At 38.6% G+C, this 19,846-nt stretch overlaps 1 protein-coding gene across 2 annotated transcripts in view; it reads left to right on the top strand.

Annotated features, from left to right (window-relative positions):
- Positions 1-16,051, top strand: part of EPB41L3 (erythrocyte membrane protein band 4.1 like 3) — a 138,768-nt gene extending 122,717 nt beyond the window's left edge. The window contains exons 15-23 of one of the 2 annotated variants that reach the window (XM_063076786.1): positions 1,610-1,645; positions 2,335-2,526; positions 10,656-10,778; positions 11,464-11,847; positions 12,647-12,778; positions 13,266-13,364; positions 13,809-13,889; positions 14,162-14,278; positions 15,486-16,051. In XM_063076786.1, coding sequence (XP_062932856.1) covers positions 1,610-1,645; positions 2,335-2,526; positions 10,656-10,778; positions 11,464-11,847; positions 12,647-12,778; positions 13,266-13,364; positions 13,809-13,889; positions 14,162-14,272 — 1,158 coding nt within the window. In that variant the 3' untranslated portion in view covers positions 14,273-14,278; positions 15,486-16,051. The remainder of the gene's footprint in view (positions 1-1,609; positions 1,646-2,334; positions 2,527-10,655; positions 10,779-11,463; positions 11,848-12,646; positions 12,779-13,265; positions 13,365-13,808; positions 13,890-14,161; positions 14,279-15,485) is intronic. The other variant, XM_063076787.1, reaches the window with a different exon arrangement.
- The last annotated feature ends 3,795 nt before the right edge of the window (positions 16,052-19,846 follow it).

Raw genomic sequence — 19,846 nt, 5'->3', positions numbered from 1 at the left:
TTTACATCATCCAGTCATCATATTTTCCAGTTGCATGTTTAGGAAGGACTAAAAATGTTGTAGGTGGTATGTATGTCACTCAATTGAAAACATTTTCAAAAAATATTTCATAATGGCATTTTATTAAGTTTCTTCCTTTGGAAATGCCAGAGTTCAATTCAAAACTTGCAAATCATAATTTTTTTAAAGTTAATATTGTAAAACCTATTATCCAGATTCCTTTAAGCAATCATGTGAGTGTATAAATCTATTCCAAGTTAATAATTTTCTATGCTAAATATAACAAAACTGCCCTCAGATTTTATAAGAGTGAGTTACTTGTAGCTCAAGGTTAATACATTCAATAATAGGATTCAGTTTCGTTGGAATCCTAATATGTGCTCTAAGAGAAAGACATCTTAATAATAAATTTCTGTAACAGTTTTAAATTTTATGTAGCACTGAAGCATTCAAGTGAGTATACGTAATGTAGGAGACTGTGAAGCTTAATAATAAAATGAAGAGTTGTGGGCCCCACCATACACTTGAGAATTGGCGTGTCACCTGCACTGTGTTAAAGTTTCCTGTGTGCTCTGTAACACTTTTTAAATGCGTTCCCTTCCTTTTAGATGGCCAGCACGACAGTGGTGCAGTGTGGGACATGCAGAGTAGGCAGTCTTGTCCCCATTGGCAGATAAGAAAACTGAGACCCAGATAGCCTAAATGAGTTGCTTAATGCCATCGCTCCTGTGTGACCCTTTTCTCACCTGTGATTTCACTCTGGGTCCCCTCTTTTAGCACCAGGGCATAAAGCCCAGGCCCTGGTCACAGAACCGTGGTGAGCAGCACAGCTTTCCCTCTGCGTGCGGGTGTGCAGGTTGGCCTGCTCACTACTTATGGGTACTCAGATACCAGCCCAAGGATTAGACGTGTCCTTCAAATTAGAAAAATAAGGATAATGAAGGCTTTGGGATAAGTGTATTTTCTAAAAACTCAAAAATTGTCCTGTCTACATTTGAAAGAAATGATGGTGTTGACAGTTTTTTTTTTAAACTTCCCTACTTACCTGTTATTAGTCTTCTCCCCTCCTAGATTTGTTTTACAGTACATAGGTTCAAGAAAATCAAGTTCCAGGAAATTTTAAAGCGTGCAAACCACTGCGTTAAATCCTTTGAGCCTTGGTTCTCCAGTCTACAAATTGGTGATCATAATAGCTAACCTCACAGGGTTACTGTGAAGATCTGTGCATCACAAGGGAACCCTCATTATTGTGTGATCAGAGCCATTCTTATGAATGTTAACTTTAATCCAGCTCCCACACTTCCCGAACCATTTCTATTGTTCGTTAAGGACAACCTGCCAAGTTCTTGCTGTCACTTTCCCAAACATGCGTATCTGCTCATCCGAACGCCACAGACCCACTGGGCAAGGAATCTTTTCCTGCCACATTCTTATTAAGCTCCCTAATTAGTGTGTGAGAAGGCTGTGGTTTGTATATGTGAGAGGAATGGAGCCACACCCAAGAGCACACCATTGCCCACATTTAGCAAGTTTAGAGACCTTACTTCTTTAGTCTCAGAGTAAATTGCATGGTAAGACTTTATTTCCCACTCTTTCTTGATGCTGGCAGTCGGACCAGGAGGAAGATGCAGAGCTCAAGGCACAGGTAGAAAATTTTTAAAAAAGCAAAAACCAGTGTGTGATAAGTCATTGTTGTCTACAGCGTTCGGATATCTCAGCATGCTCTGTAGCCAGTGACTGTGTCGTTGGTGTGTAGGACGGCATTTGTTCCCTTGACTACTGTGTCCCTTACCTTTCCCTTTCTTCTCCACTTTTTCAGAATAGTCTGATTAAGCGAATAAAGGGTGAAAATGTGTATGTCAAACATAGTAATCTTATGTTAGAGGTTGGTATTGGTATATACCAGTGCATGTCTATGTGTCGTTTTCCTTTGAGTGGCTTCCCTGTGGGCTCGTTCCGTGATGCATGAACTGTGTGCTCACCTGTTAATAAGTGGGGATGACTTCTCAGCTTACTCACTTATTCTGTCCTAGATATAGATCCCTTTTTCTCTGTGTGTATTTATTTTAATTCTAGTTATGTGTGAATTTCACTCGTTACAGTTTACCTTTTAAAATTCTTTTGATTTTTATGCTTGTGTGAACTAGATTTTTTTCCTCTCTTTTTCCTGGAAATATCACATTTTCACCAGAGTGTGTGTGGTGGTGTCATGAGCCTTCATCAAAATTCTGTTTTATTTTGGTTACTAATAAGATTGACATTACTTAAAAAAAGAAAGAAAAGAAAAACAAATGTAAAACGTTGGCAATTGAATTCTTTATGTTCTCAACGTAGGAGCTAGATAAAACTCAAGATGACCTGATGAAACATCAAACCAACATTAGTGAGCTGAAAAGAACCTTTTTAGAAACCTCAACAGACACTGCCGTTACAAATGAATGGGAAAAGAGGCTTTCTACCTCCCCAGTGCGACTGGCTGCCAGGCAGGAGGATGCACCCATGATTGAGCCCCTTGTACCTGAAGAGGTCAGTATTCGGGGTTTTGGTAGGAATTGTCTTCTGTTCACTAGCCTCACTTCTCTACAGGGTCTGAACGGGGAAAAGGATTTGTCAGCTCCTAAGTAGAAAATCTCATGTTTTGTCTATGTTTAACTTGAACTGAGATGCTCAGTGCTATAAGGGAAAGCTGCAGAATAAAAGGATTAAGGTGGCTGAGGAGTGAGTAATGGCATCGGAGGGTGCTCAGAGTGTGACCGGGAAGCCAGGAGGAGAAACTGAGATTCTGTCTTAATGATCTGACTCTTCTTCTGAATACACTTTCTTCTGGTGCTGCACTGAGAAATCCATCCCCTGAAAACTCATGTTATGTTTCTCGTCAATTGCATGATGAGGCCTATTGAGATTGTCTACTGTTGGACTAAATGGTAATCTGAGGTTGATAGCATTTCAAGACATAGTTTACTCTGAGATATTACACCAGAGTTATATTGGTATAATGAGTGTTTGATTTTTACTAATAACAGACTATTTAAACTGATTTATAATTGGTTTTTATTTGATTTTTTTCATAGGGAGAGTAGGGGCCAGAAATTTCTTTTTAAGTAAGGCTCTTCCATCTAGGAGAGCTCTCTTTAAATGTACCACCAGAGAGTGTGACAAGGCAGCCGTTGTTACCTCAGGGCTGCCAGTGTGTGGGACCCACAAATTGCCGTTGCACTGATTTTACTATCTACTGTTAGACATCATCGTGCTTTATCTGTCTTTCAAAAGAAGTAGTTTTTGAAAACTGCATCTTTCAGCATTGTGTGTTAATCAACTGCCTTTTTATGAAGACCTCTTTATTGTGAAATACTTGTCCAGGAAGCTGAGACAGAATAGAAAATTAAAACTTAAGTCTTTATGGGGAAAAAAATCCTTTAAACGGTGGTCTATATGCAATGCTTAAGTCCTTGCAGTGAAAATTAGAATCAAATTATATTCTTTGTTGATCATTTTCTAAACCTTCTTTGAAAGCTATTTGTCAAAAGTAACCAAGATCACTATGTTTTTGACAATTCCTGTCCCAGCTAAAAATGGAATTAAGGGCCCTTTGTGCAAAATAAATGAAAAGTACCATGAGGGTACTTCAGAAGTTCATGGAAACATTTGTATCATCTTTCAATTCTATTTTTCCACAAACATTTTGAAGTACCCTCATATTACCAAAGTATTCCTGTACCATTAAATACCAGTTCCATTCAAATTACTTGAGTTTCAAGAGACAAAAATTTCACATTCAGATTGATTTAAATATAATAGTCCTTGCATTAATAAGAATACTACTTATCGGTTATGCTCTCATAAATTTTATTGTAATTGTCAAGTTTGGAGACCCTGTTTCTACTCTCTTGGAAATAATGTGCTGGCTCTAAAGATGTCAGATACTTGATTAAGTTACAAAAACACAAAATAAGTAGCCACCAAAAACAAAACAAAACAAAAGCCAAATCTCTCTTTCCATGCTGTTATTTATGAAAATGGTAGGCATTTGAATGAAAGTATAGTTAATAGTTTAGAGAAGTTAAAGGGTGGTGCTAACCAACAGGGAGACTGTAAAAGTTTAGGCCATTAGACTTGTAACTTTTTTTTAACTTCTGATTAAATCCTGAAGCTTGGAAAATGATACTTGATGAGCCCCAAGAGCATTAATAATTTAAGGAGGTGATATACTGAGGACACTGAACTTGCCCTGGATGTTAATACCTTTTCTGTGTCAGTGCAGAGAAACCAGAGAAGGCCAAGAAAGGATTTTTCAACATGATTAAAGGATAGAAACATGTCCCCTGCAGAAGATCAAAGCAGTTTGGTTATTTAGATTCAAGAAGACCAAAGTCTGGCTTAGTAACTGCTTTCAGATGTCTGCTAAGTTTTTATGCAGCACCTCAGTGCTCTATGGACGCTGTGAACAGAGGAAATTGCAGAAAGAGTTTGGCTAGATTGAAAGAAGAACTTAAAAACTAGGCTGATTAACCCTGGCTACCAAAGGAGCGCTGAGAAAGCAGCTAGCTCTAAGGAGCTTAAAATCGCAGAGGAAGTGAGATCTTTTTAGGTGGGCAATGCTTCCCTCGAAGCAGAGTCGTGCAGATTGGCCCGTCCATGGCCTTCTGCTCTTCTCTTGATAGTCCTTGATGCCATCCAAGTTTGCACTCCAGGTGAGGACCTGTAGACAGCCTTAAGAACAAACCAGAAAGCTCCCGTGCTCCCAATTATTGTCGATGTCTATATTAAAACCATGGCTTCTGTTCGTTCTTTCATGAAAAGCACAAAAGATAATTTTATCCTCCCAGCAAGGCACCTACAAAGCATATTTTTTTACAAACACAGAACCAAAAGAACCAAAAGATTTTTATTTTCAAAGGGAGGCATTTTTCAAAGTAAATTACTAATTTGATATCACCCTATTATTTAATATAACCCACTTTAAATTAATTAAACAATAATCAGTTTAGAAAGAAGTTCAGTTATTTCTAAATGGAAATATGTAATTTAACTTAATTTTTTAAATTGACATCCCAAATAAGGTAATACTATTTGTGCCAGAATTGGAAAGAAACTGAATTGATTCAGTGACCCCAAACTTATGACCCCCAGCTTAGCTGGATTTGGTTTTGTTTTGTTTTCTTTTTAAATCTCAATGATAAAACAGTTTTTGGAAAAAAATCTAATGACCTCTGATTTTTAATGTGAACAGCTTTTTGTTTTGATTTATCTGTAATGATTGAATCCTAAGTAATCGTTTTTATCTATATATGCTACCAATTTATGAACAATTAGAAGGAAATTAGAGTTAGAAATATATATAATGAACTAATAATGATGATATTTTGAGACTTTTATGTATGTTTACTAATAAAATAGGAATTTGATTGCCAGTAGTTTCAAGTTTCAAATATTTGAATTAATAGCAGACAAGTAGCAAGGATGCCCCAAAGCAGCAGATAATATCAAATCTTCGTTAACTTTGGAAAGTAGACAAACCCACATACAGAGCGCACCAAGCATAGGAAGGGCAGGCATATGTATATGAAGGGTTTCAGGTGCGTCCTCTGTCCACAAACATTTTCCACAACAACCTTTTATGATGAGCCTAGGACTAGTTTATGTTAGAGAGAGATTCATTAGTGGCTACTTCAATACCAGAAGTTTTTAAATCCCAATCAAAAAGCAATACCTATTAGTACCTATGCAGCACCAATGTTGTCTTGTTTATGTGAGTGGTAGTTTTACAGTGGTGTTCACTATACAATAATTCCTTGAGCTGGACACTTAGTACAGTAGACTTGCATTATTTGTGGACTCTGTCTTTGCAAATTCACCTACTCCCTAAAATTTATTTGTAGAAACACTTTATCACCCAAGAGTGAATGACACCTTTGTGAGTTTTGCATTCTAATATAGGGCCTTATTTCCCAATTATGATATGGAGATGAATGTTTATGTAAATAAAGGAAATGATTGGGGTATAAATCTGACTATATTCTAAACCTTAATATAATTTTTAGATTAACAGCTTTTCTTTGTCATTACCATTTCACTTCTCTATTAGCTGAACAAACCAGGTTGGGAAGTTGGCCATATAGAATTTAATTTTAAAATTTATCTCATATTGTTTCTGTTATTGGACATACATGGTTCTGAATATAGACAGTATTGACATATTCAATTATAAGACATACACATTTTTTAAATTACTTGGTTTCAAACAGACAACAGGATATGCTGAAAACCACTTGCTGGGTTTTGGCTTTTTTTTGAAAGCTTTTATCTTAGGAATAATATTTAGCTCAGTGATTATAATTAGAGATCTAGTAGTGTTTCTCTGAAAAATACCTATAATTTGTTTCCTGTTTCTCATTTCTGTTGGAAAAGAGGCTGTGATTGAAAGGAAAAAAAAAAAGAAAAGAAAGAAACAAAAGTCCACATTTAACGATTCCACATGGTACATTTTATCTTTTCCAGTACCTTCGTCCAAAATGCAGCCGCAGAACAGGGAATTTTTTTTCTTTCTCCTTTGAAAATGGCTTATTTGTCTCTCCTTAGAGAGGGTCATATGATAATGGTCCTATCAAAATCTGCCGGTAGGTCCTCCAGGAGAATGTTCTGGATGTTCTCCCTCAATCTTGTAAGCAAATAATTAAATGTCTCCTGATAGATTTGTCGACAAACAGGAAGGTTAAGTAGTTCTCATAAAATTATATTGTTTACAATAATAATGTTTATCTAAAGAAACTTTGACTTTTCCGTGATTATTTTTTAGATTAGTTAATCTTACAAAATATCTTGTTTCTTTTCTTGGGAGTTGGACACTGTGTAGAGATAGGCTTGGTAGCTAATGAACTGTCATTTGAATTATGCCTATTTAATACTAAAGAAGGGAATAAAAAGTAATTAAAAAGTAAAAAACTAGTTCCTTACATCAAATATTTACTTTAACCTTTCTTAATATATGTTAAAGTAAAGTATGATTTGATACACTTAATTTTGCACCAAAGACTGGTACAAAATTACAAAGTTACAGTTAGATAGGAAGAATAAGTTCTGGTGCTCTAGGGTGACAGTAGCTAATAATATTGTATATTTCAAGATAGCCAGAAAGGAGGATCTTGACTTTTATAACCACAAACAAATGATAAATGTTTAGGTGATAGACATGCTAACTATTCTGATTAGATCATTATACAATATATGCATGTATTGAAACTATACCCATAAACATGTATAATGAAGAAAAAAAAAAAATACAGAGTACTGATATGAGAAGAGATAAAAAAAAAAAATCTTCCCCAACATATTTTGAAATTGACTTTTGAAAATTATTTACCATCATAAAAGTTTAAATAAAGCTAAAACCTTGAGTATGTTTTTTTATTTGTGAGACAGTAAAATAATCAAAGTGTAATTGGGTTTATTCAAATTAGTGGCTTGCGTGCATTTCACTACTCTATATAACTGGCAGCAAATGAAAGAGGAACACAGTCAAATACTTTTTAGAAATAAAAGTCAGGATTTATAACTGATTAAATTATTTTACATTTCTTAATCTTTTCTTTTAATACTCACTTTTATGGTCTTACAGGTAACTGACATCAACACTGTTCAAATACCAAAAGAAAAAGCCCCTTTATACTGTTCTTGCATGTTCTATGTTTGTCGAAATGAAAAATGTTTGAGTCCTATAAACACCAAAGTTTCAGGAAATAATCTGTTGCTCTTTGGAAAAATTATTAAATTTTAAGACGGTTTCAGACCATTTTTCAAATTAATAAACAATAATTTACTTCAGGAAAAGAATGAATGAATATTATGAGTATGTATAATATAATAAAATAACTCTCTTCCTAACTTGCCTTTTTGGAAACTGTCTACTTCCTCTCCAACCCAACCCCCTTTATTCAAACAGACCAAAGAAGAAAGAGAGATTTCTGAAAAAGTTATATTTTTGCAGCAAGGAAGCTCTTCATTCCTTGAGTTTCAGGTAAAAAACAAAGGATTTTCCAAAAGGAAACACTCTTCAGACTTTAGTGTCATTATAATGTCATTAGTTTTTATTTTCCTTTTAAAATTTATCTTGGTATATAATTTTTACATAGATTCTGGGGAAGGGAAAAAGGAATTTTCTTAATATTTTAATTATCAGTTATGCATCATTTTTTATGGCTGCTTCCTAGATGATTCTATCTGTATGTTCGCATTGAAGCATCATGATTGTACTTTCTAATAATAATCTTATTGAGACTTTTTACTGCCTGTTTTTACCCGTAGAGTGGTACTAATTTAGATGACCTTGACTGATTTTGAAACTTCTGAACTTTTATTGGTTTTCCCACTAGCCGAGTGTGATAAAGAAAATACAGGAAGGAGACTCTGCTGACTCTGTGGTTACTTCTCGTCAAATAATTTTCCAGAAAACTGTCCCATCGACCCTAGAGGTTATTTTTCTAATTCATTTTATTTAACCCAGCACTAGCATGTAGATCAATCTGTAATCATTTTTTTAAGGCACACACGTTTCTAGATGCAAGTTTTCAGGCTACAATAAAAACGAAAGTAGAAAATATCCTAGTTTAAAATGTAAACCAAGGCTCTCACCTGCTCCTGGTTGATTTCTCTTCTCTCTGTAATCTGTCAGTCTAGTCAGCTCTCCAGTCCCATCCAATTAGGCCTCCCGACTACAAAGTTTTCTTAACTTCTATTTCTTCTGCTTTATTTGACGTAACACAGGAAAATGGGAGAGAAACTACTGAGACACAATGAACTTCAGTTGTGTTAAGATTGGAACACTGTTCAGATCACTATGGCCTATTTATAAGAGCCTCCAATAGTGTCCTGTCAGTGAGAAATATTTCATTATAATACACTGAACACAGGCACACTCAATATTTATTGGATGATAAGTGTTATAGAGGATGCAGTTCCCTAGTTAAGGAAGTACGATTTACAAACATGGAAAATGGTATTTACAGAAGTTGGTACAATATTGGCAAATTCTTTGTGAGAACAACAGTAAATGAGGAATAGTATTACATTTAACACGAATAACTGTCCTTTTGTGTCCACACATGTAAAGCTGAATAACCTGTACAATGACTTCAACAGTGCCATTTAATATTGAAATATAAAATGATCAGTTTTTCATAAGATCAAATATATTTCTTACAAATTATACCACCAAAGTATGCCCCTATTTAAAGAAATCTGCAACTGCAATTCTACCTGCAGAATGTATGCCAAGTTGAAGGTTACAGTTTATAGATTTCAGATGAGAGTAACTATAATTATTATATAATAAAGCCAGCCCTGTGCGGTCCCATCACATATCTGTGTGTAGCTCTAGCCCTGATTTTCTTAAAGGATTCTTATTTTAGAAATGAAATACCATCAGATTTCTAATTTAGCTTTTATATTTCAAATATAGGGCACAGAGGATTGGGTTATTGTAGACAAAATACCCACTGAGGTAGCTGATGGTGATTTGAAAAAAGTTGTGACTTACAAGGTGGTGACCGTGAGCAGTAGAACTGGTGATGTCCCAGCTGACTTGTTAAAATCTAGTGCTATTGAAATGCATAGCTTCGAAGACTTGGCCCGAGAAATGCACCTGAAAGAAGAAAGCAAACAGAAAATATACACTCTAGGAAAATCCTACGACACTGTCTCCGGGAGAATTGTTACTATGACAGGGAAAGCTAAAGATGGGGAGAGAATGCAGCCCTCTGCTCTGGAAGCTCTTCAGAGCCTGGAGAGAGGAACGTCGGGGGCAGCGTCGCTGGTTCCAGGCCCGGCAGAATACGAGGTCCTGGAAGCCGTCGCTGATGAGAGATCCAAGAGAGGACCCGAGGTCCCTACGACAAAGCGGAAACTGTCAGAATCCCTGGCGCCCATCAAGGAAGCCGAGTCTCGGAGGCAGAGTCCTGAAGAAGACGACCCCAAGAAGACCCTAAAGCTGGGGACCGAGGTGGCTGTCCACCCTGGCCCGGAGAGCGAGGTCCTGAAAGTGGGACTCTTCGGTCCCCGGAGGAAGAGCCTGTCCGAGTGGAGATATTCCCAGGAACCGGCCTTCACCGTTGCTACTGCTCACTATGTCACCGAGTCGTCGGCGTCCCAAGTGGTGGTAACCAGTGTTCCCCATGCAGCCGCAGCTTCCGATTCCAGCATGACGTTTTCTGAGGCAGTGCCCTTCCACCCTAGCCTTTCCGTTTCTCTTGCCGCTTGGCTTTATGTTGAGAGCAGCCAACCCAGCTTTTTGATTTTTTTCATGGTTAGATCAATACCGCAGTTCAAGGTCAGCATTAAGACACTTGGCCTTTTATTTCCAGCTCCCCGTCCCCACAATGTGGTAGTGCTGCTGTGGCTTGCAACGAAGGGGAAAAATGATCTGCTTAAGTCGGTGCCATCCTATCCTAGTAACTGTGTCTGCTTTTCCACACAAGAGCTCATGGTCACCCCGATTTGCTATTTTATTTCCCATTCTTTTCCGTTTCCAAACTCCGTATCTTAGATTCCTTCATTCCTCCTCCCTTTCTCCTCTGCCTCCAGTTCTGTCTAACAAGCTGCGAATGTGTATGTGCCTGAGTAGCCTCTCTTGTGCTTGACTCCACCTTTCTTTGTTCACTCAGACTAAGCAGCCCTCTGGCGAAAAGCTCATGGATGGCTCTGAAATCTTCAGTTTATTAGACTCTGCACGAAAACCAACAGAATTCATAGGAGGGGTCACTTCCGCTTCTCAAAGCTGGGTTCAGGTGGCCACTTGCTTCCATCTCTGGTGTTTCTGGATGTGCCCATCTGCCTTTCTTTTATACCTTTTGGGATGGAGGGGGGAGAGAGAGTGAGTGAGTGTATGTGTGAGTGAGTGAGTGTGAGTGTGTGTGAGTTTTGCATGCAAGTGGCTTTGCCTTTTACACCTCAAAGGTGTCAGTAGTTACTATCCTTTGTGCCTGCTTGACGCATCTGTCATGTGCCTTTAGTTCCATTTCAAGAATGTACTTCGTATGTTCAAAGGGCAATATTGAGAAATTTTAATAGCATTTAATTTTTAAAAGCATTTAATCTCACCTGTTGGGTCTAAGAAAGCAGCCAAAGCCAATGTGAATGTGCTGCAATGCTTTCAATTTTTGTGTTTTTAAGTGCACGTACTCTGCATTCTGATTTTTTTCTGGACGTCCTGAAGTAGCCGCACAGGTTGGAGTGTGTGGGGCAGGGGCTGGGACCCACATCAAGGATGCTGGTGGGAGGAATGAAAGCTAATTTATATTTTCTGTCAGTGTGTCCGGTTGTAAGCACCTAATGCTTGCTTTAGGCATCCTGGTGAGTGGTGGCTTTAGGTTTTCTTTTTCTTTTTTTTTTTTCTTTTTTTTTTCCCCCTTTTTTGCTTGGGCCTCTCGTTTGTGGAAACTCACACTGACACCACAGTCTTTTCCCATGCAGAAAATGGAAACCAAGACAGAGTCCGGGGAAACAGAGCCGGAACCCAGCCTGTACCCCCAGCCGCTCAGCACCGAGAAGGTGGTGCAGGAAACCGTGCTGGTCGAGGAGAGGCGTGTGGGGAGGGTGCACGCCAGCGGGGACGCTTCCTCCGTGGCCGGGGATGACGTGGACGCTGCAGCACAGCCCATGCCTGCCGATGCTTCTAGCGTTAAAGGGAAGGAGGACTCTGCTGTGACTGAGGGGGCTAAGGTGGAAAGAGGAAAGGAGGCCGACAAAGCTGCACTGGAACAGGAAGAGACAGCTACTGCTTCCCACGAGCGGCAGGAGGAGCAGAGTGCAGCGGTCCACGTTTCTGAGACTTTGGAACAGAAACCTCATTTTGAGGTAACTAGTAGTTAATGTTACTTTTAGCACTTAAAGTAAAACTGCTACATGATGCCCTGAAATTCAGATCATCATAATGGTGGAGCTAAGTTTCATTTTCTACCTTTTCCACATGCAGTTTCTTCCTCCTTGTATTTTCTTCTTGCGTGGCAATTAGGAGTCTCCATGCTGGTTTCCAGCTTTTGGGTCACATGCAAACATACCTATTAGTTATTAATAATGTATAGTTCTAGGAAGGGATTTCTACTCTCATTGAAATTATGGTAGTTGGCAGTAAACCTGGGGAATGCATGGTTGGCCAAGATATTAGAAAAATTTGATAAATGTATTTCTGATCAGCATACTTAGCCAGAAGGACCAAAAACCATGCCTGCTGAGGTGCTAAATGCCAGAACTTTCTTCTTTGTCCTCTTTATTGAGATTCCTGAAGTATTTGGAGGGTTAAGGTCTTATTACTTCTTTCTAAAAAGTTATCAAGTAAAAGGCTTATGTATGGGTTTTGATCTATTAAGGTTGGTTTATGATGTAGAGAAGGGGGAACATAAAAATGTTTTCTTAAATTTCCTTTAGCCTAGAGCATCCATATAAAAAATGCAATGGAATTCTGGGAGACTGTTTTACATATATCTGTTGTATGTCTTATTCCCCCACTTACTCCACATGTAATATGTAAATATTTATTTTATGTTAACCTGTTCTCATATCAAGTACCAAAGTACCAAAGAATACTACAAAGAAAAAAAAATTGTGTGTTTGTGCAAACCGTAATAGCCACTCTAATTACTTCCCACTGGCACAGTCATCAACTGTGAAGATGGAAACCATCAGTTTTGGCAGTGTTTCACCAGGAGGAGTAAAGCTAGAAATTTCTACCAAGGAAGTGCCAGTAGTTCACACTGAAACAAAAACCATCACATATGAATCATCACAGGTAAGACAGTCAATGAAAACCAGAGCCCTGACACTTTATGTTTTACCTCCTTTCATGGTTTAGTGTGTTTAAGTATAACTATACAATATTTCATTCATGAGACGTAGAGGATCCAGCAGGCAGACTGTTTCTATAAAGAGCGATGCAGTAATTTTAATTTTATGACTGATTGTGAAGCGGCAGGTGACTAACCAGGCCTTTATATATCTTGAAATATAGAAACAGGCTCAGAAACCTATTCCCCTAGCCAGAAACAAGGAGAAATATTCACTCAGCCATCCACTGCTCACATTTCTAAAGTTTCAATTTTTTAATGGCAGTTGAGAGTCATGCTTAGTTCTTCCTCTTGGCAGCAGCTCCTGGACTCTGAACAGCACGGTAAATGTGGGAGATAATTATATCATCTTAATACCTCTATTAACATAGCAAACTTCCGAAGAGGAAATGTAAACACCTGGGCGTGGTGTCTCTTCCTGTGCTTGCTTAGGTTGATCCTGGGGCTGATCTGGAGCCGGGCGTGCTGATGAGTGCACAGACGATCACATCTGAAACCACTAGTACCACCACCACCACCCACATCACCAAAGTAAGTGGAGCGGGAGCCGATAAGAGCATTCCATGAGAGCTGGAGAAAGGCCTTCGTGCAGAAATTCTCGCAAGTTGGGCTGCACATGCAAATAGTTACTTGACTGTCAGGATGCTGGGAGAGCTGCAAGGGGAGCTTTTTTAGCTTCTGTCTTTACGATACATTTGTCTCCATGTGCTAGTTTCTGTTTAGGAATAAACACCTCAACATCCTATGCTTAACACATACTGCGGCACTTGGCATGTACTAAGTGTTTCGGAAACACTTGCCAGCCAAATCCAAAGGACTGCATTCTGTCCTCCCTTATGAAATTAAGAATGTTAAATGATGGCCATGGAATTCTATTTTGATTACCTGTCAGCATTTTCTGCCATTTCCCCCCCACTGAACAATGATTGTTCCCCCAATGGGTAAATTCATAAAGCTTCTCTTTGTTTCTTTCAGACTGTGAAAGGAGGCATATCAGAGACAAGAATTGAGAAGCGGATAGTCATCACAGGAGATGCAGACATTGACCATGACCAGGTAGTATGTGTGACATGATAAATACCCTGGCAGAGAAACAGAACCACAGGTTGGCCCTACGATTCCCAGTACTATTCTTCTGGTCCAGCATGTATTCTAAAAAATTTTCTGAATTAACTTTCCCATATGTGATTCACAATTCCTTTTGTAATCATTGTACCTCATTTGTAAATTGTGGATATAGATCTAGCTCATAAGTCTCCACCTTGCCACTGATCATGCATGTTCCACCTCCTTTTTGTTTTTGTCCTTCTGTGATTTCCTGGGGATAGGCGCTGGCTCAGGCAATTAAAGAGGCCAAAGAGCAGCACCCTGACATGTCAGTGACCAAAGTAGTGGTCCATAAAGAGACCGAGATTACGCCAGAAGATGGAGAGGACTGACCAGAGGTAAGAGGTGACACTGATTCTCTAGCCTTGGCCTGGGCTGGCATGTAGCATGGGACACTTTCCCCTCGTCCTTTACCTGCTCCCTCCTTTCCTTTCTCTCTCATTGGCATTTGTCAGGCTGGTTACCAAGAGGATAGAGAATTGGTTGTGGCTGCCAGTTTGTCTCACATTTGGAGGCTCCGTACTTGGGGATTTTTGCATATATTTTTTCCATACTTGCCGATTTTTGCATATTCTTGCCAGTGAGAAGATAAAGGAAAAGCAGTCTTTGCTTGAGTGGTCTCGCTGTGTTTCCTTTTAATCCACACCCCGCACTCTTTACATTATCCGAATTTGAAATGTCAAATTTGATTTCACTTGCCATGTGGCCTAATCAGAACTAAAGCAGTTTTGTTCTGAGTGTGCAATTTGTGTGTTCTAAATACTATATAAGGGGGAATAAAATATACCCCTTTCTCCTTTTGATGGCTACATTATCCCATTGTAAGCTTTCTCTTCAAGTATGTTTGGTTATAGCCTGTTTGTGCTTTGGGTTTTAGTTTAGTTTTGTTTTTTAGTTTGTAACCTGAGCACTCACTCTCTTTTTGGATGTTTTATATCTCCTGTATTCCCTGGGATGATGTTTCTCTCTAGTGTCTCAGGAGGAGGCAAAAATGCAGTCTTGGGGTCCTGGTTTCCTCCAGAGAGTGCATGCCTTTCCACGTGCTGTTTGGCCCTCATCATGAGCAGACCTTGTCCTGTATGTGTGCACAGACTTGCCATGTATACTAACCTGCAAGAACTCATGGGGCCTGCATCCTGGAGGGCTTTGAATGCAGAATGCACTAGTTAAGATACTTGCCCACTTGCTGATGTGATAAAAACCATTAAGAGACTTAAGAAATAAGTTCTCTAACGTTGGTTTAAGAAATATAAATTGATTAGTAGCATCTCTTAAAACAGAAATATAAAAATCTAATTATATTCACATTAATAACATTTTGGATGATGGGAAAGCAAACAGATTTTCTTCAGTGAGCTTCAGCCACTTGGGTGATGTTGTAATTATTTAAGAGAAAGCATGTCCTCAGCAGTGACTTTTGCTGGAATGTTGCAGTATCTTGTCAAAAGGCCATTTTAACCTCCAAGATAATTTTTTGTGACTTGGATCTGAGAAAAACTCTCAGATATTTTCAAATGAGTAACTAATCAAATCTCTTTTCTGCAGGAATAACTTAGATTGCACATGAATCCAGTCATCCAAACCATTAGGAAAACCAGAGCCTAAATGGAGTTCCCTCTTCTAACCCAACTGACTTGTCCGTGGAAAATTTCAATCCAGAAGAATTGACCTTGACCATTAATAAAGACTGGCAGAGAGATCTTCCCATAATAAAGCAATCAAATCAGCATCACTAAACTGATATTGCATGAAGCAACAATAAGATTACAAAAGAGCAGCATTTTTAATTTTCACAAAATGTCTAAGTTTTCAGCTATACTTGCACGTTCATAACTGACAATATAAACCGTGATCTCATGTAACACATAAACAATTCATGCCTTTCGTAGTTTATTATTATTGAAGTCTGAACAAAATTGCAGTTTCTTAGGTGACATATCTTTTGTTTACAGATAAATGAAGATTACCCTAAAATGCTAGAAGCTATCTAGGTCTGGTGTGTCAGGTTTATCCCAGATTAGATGTGCCAATAACCATTTTTATTCAGAAAATAACATATCTTGTACTTGTTTCATCTGGTTTTATTACTCTCACCCATAAACAATAATGACTTTCTGACCCTCTGGAAATATTTAATGCTTACTATCTTGCTTTGTGTATCTAATTTAATTCGTTATAAGGTAGTACTAATTTTAGCATATTAATGTGATTTCTTCCTTGTGTCCACTTTGGTCTGTGTTCATTCAATCTGGAAAGCTTCCCAGAGCTCCCTAACAAGTCCTAAATATGTAAGTTGTCATTATTTGGGAAGAAAACCTGTATTTTTGTTAGTTTACAATATTATGAAATTTCACTCCAGGAAAACCTGTTGGGCTTCTGTTGCATTGGTTTTTCTTCATTTCTTTTTCCTTGTATTTTTTTAATTGATTTTCTTCTTTTACTTGAAAAAGAAGTGTTTTATTTCCAAATCTGGTCCATATTTACAATCTAGTTCAGAGCCAAGCCTTAAACTGTACAGAATTTCCGCTGTAATTAAAACTATTTAGTGTTTAGTTATAAATAGCCTTCAAAAATATATATTCTCCATTGCACTGTCAGCTGCATCACAGCCCATGGTGAATGTATGTTTCTGCTTAGCAAAATAAAAATGGCAAATGCATTGAAACCACTCATTTTCTGTGTTTAATCATTTCAATATTGTATATGTTTAGCCCAGAGGTAACATTTGCATGACATCAGAGGCTTCATTCATCTACTTGTAGGCATATTTTGTCTTTACAGGATTAAAAAACAGTATATACAGTATAAAGTGTTTGGACTCTTTGAGGGATTGGAGATGGGATCAAAATGCACATATATAAATGCTTTAAATACATATAGAATCTTATTTTCTTTTTTTTTTTTTTTTTTGGTCATTTTTTCGTGACCAGCACTCAGCCAGTGAGTGCACTGGTCAGTCCTATATAGGATCCGAACCCGCGGCGGGAGCGTCACCGCGCTCCCAGCGCAGCACTCTACCAAGTGCACCACGGGCTCGGCCCTAGAATCTTATTTTCAAAGTTTTGTTTTTTTGTTTATTATAAAAGAGGCTTTGCTATAAAAACCCAGTGTTTCTGGGTGCTTTTAATCTACCAAAGAGACACCTCTCTCTCAGACATCAGCTCCGTAGCTAAACCAGTCAAATGGTGTACTCTACAAAGGTCCGTGCAGCCTATTTCCGCAGCCCATTCTTGTCAAATTCCTCTCGTGCCAGGGACTAAGACTAAGATTTTGTTACCTGCTGCCAACCTAGTGCCTGTCCTTGTTGGCATTTCCTGCTGTGTCATACTTTACTTAAATTTCTGACCTAGAAAATATATATATATATATATTCTGATTTAAAAAAAAAATTTTTTTTTCAGAAAATTACTAGATTTGACCACATATCTTGGTCTTATTGAGGGAGTCAAATTTCTGTTGTTTATCTCTGAAGGAGTATCAACTTGTCCTTACTGTCAACAATACTAAGTATTCATTTTAGAAACTGAAGCATCATTTTAATTGTTTGTGGCCAATCAAAAATATGTTCAGAAAAATTAGCACTTTATTTGTATGAAAACAGTAAGTGATGTCCCAAGGATGCCCACACCAGGAAATGCTTAGTTTGTGTCCATCAGGTTGTACTCATGTTAGCTATTTTAAACCAAACCTAGTGTTTTTATGTTTCTGTCTCAATAATAAATACTCGTAAATTTTTGTAAAATTATATGTTATCGAGGAAGTTATATATTTTCATCACTTTTCCTTCTTTATTAAGCTTCTTAAAATTCTTTCAGCCTTCACTCACTGCCTGTAGTTCACTCCTAGTACCAAAATCTATATCTGTTTTTTATTGTTGCATGACAAATTACCACAAAATTAGCAGCTGACACCAACACGCATTTATCATCTCACAGTTTCTATGGGTCAGGAATCCAGGCATGGTTTTGCTAAGTCCTCTATAAGGCTGCAGTCAAGGTGCCGGCTGCGGCTGGGGTCTCATCTGGGGGCTGGGCTGGGGAAGGATCCTCTTCCACGCTCTCTCGGGTTGCTGGTAGGATTCATTTCCTTGTGTTTGTAGAATGCTTGGCAGCTTTTTCAAAGCCAGAAGGGGGAGACCAGAGTGTGTCTGCTGGCAAGACAGTGTCTTATACTGTGACGTGATGTAATCAAGGGAGTGGCTTCCCAGCACCTCTGCCACATTCAGCTGAGAAGTCACAAGTCTTGGCTCCTGCCCACAGCATCAACAGGTTTAAAATTTAGATTTAGAGATTAATCACTCTCTAACATTCACTAATCTAATAGTTTTAAAGCTAGATTTCAGTAATGTATAAAAGTGGCTTACACTTGTTACACACGATGGTAATCTCAATGTTTTAGTTAACCATTACTAGTAATAGTATGGAAAAAACGAACAGAATTACACTTTCGAAAACTGAAGAATTCCTCTTCAGGTAGCTATTTGCCTTACAGAAAAGAAAAGCTCGCTTCTCAGTTTACTCTAAGATTCAGGTCCAGGCTGGTAAGAAAACAAGGATTTACAGTTCTCTCGGATAAGCAGAAAAACAAACAGCAACCATGAAGGCATTGTGGTCCAGCCCCTTGATAACCCAAAGCTCCACGGTAGTCACACAAGGATCTGCAGAAGCTTTAGCTATGGTGTAACTAAGCTTAAAGGAAATCTACATATTTTCTCTGGATTCACAGAGTGAATTGCTAAGGCCAGAGAGCAGCTTTGTTCAGGTTGGATGCTCCAGTGGAGCTGGAGCGGAGTTCAGCCTGGGCAGTGAGGCTCAGCTTGTGCGGTGGCGGCCCGTCCTGCTGCAGCGCTGGGATTAGCAAGTGGAGCCACAGTGATGCGGAGCCATTGCCGCAGCGGGAGAAATGAGGGCCACGCTCAGAATGTGCAGATTTCACTTTCCCAGGAGAATTCCTCATTCCCTTCTAGTCTACACTCCTTTGAAATTTCACAGAGCTGCTGTGTCTCTCCTCTTGGGCACAGTGAATTAGGACACCTTGTAGGATTGCTCAGCCCATTTCTTAAACAATTGTTATAACCCTATTCCTTCATTATATCAATTTCTTCCTAGCACATCGATTGCTCTGTTAAGTCAGCATCAACCATAGCTATTTTTAAAAAACACAGTCTAGAACTTGAATCCGAAATTGCTTCTAACTTACAAACGATTTATATATATCTCTCTTCCATGATACGCTTTTTAAAAAATCTTTCTCACTACATTAAATTAACCAGTATAAAAAGTGTCGGTCTTGGATTGCCGTAGAGGCAGCCTTGTATTTTAATGGGCATTTACCTTCGAAGTAAAATTGGATTATTTCACTTTTAAAAAATACATTTTTTTGTGGTAGGCCATCAGTGCATGTAAATTGTATTCTCAGAAGTATTTTGACCAACAGTTTCTTATCAGAGCTGTTTAACTCTGAGGAAGGGTGACAGAGGAGCTGATGCTCTCCCACGAGAGTGGTTATTAACATGCACACACATACGGGCACACTCTGCTCCAGAATGGGGGTGTGGGCAGCAGAAAGGCTGGCACCAGCTCTGGGCTATGACCTGTCTGTCTTACCTCACTCCATGGTTGCCTGCCACACTCTTTCCACCTGTCTTCAATACTGAAAGTTGCAGGGACACTAAAGGACATCTAACTTGATAATGAGGTCAATCTAAGAGCAAACCTTGCATAGAAGTAGCTATGTATAAAAACTTATTCATATGGGTGTTCTAGTCATCCTGTTATATGGGCCAGAAACCTAGGCAGAGGCTTTCACACCACTGTCTCCTCACCCCTTATTTCCCAGGTCTGCCAATTATATTTCTTCACTGTCTCTTAAATCTAACCATGATGCTATACCTAGACTATTCCCAC

The sequence above is a fragment of the Cynocephalus volans genome, chromosome 13 (assembly GCF_027409185.1).
Source record: "Cynocephalus volans isolate mCynVol1 chromosome 13, mCynVol1.pri, whole genome shotgun sequence".
Taxonomy (NCBI): domain Eukaryota; kingdom Metazoa; phylum Chordata; class Mammalia; order Dermoptera; family Cynocephalidae; genus Cynocephalus; species Cynocephalus volans.
This window is presented reverse-complemented; position numbering and strand designations above follow the sequence as displayed.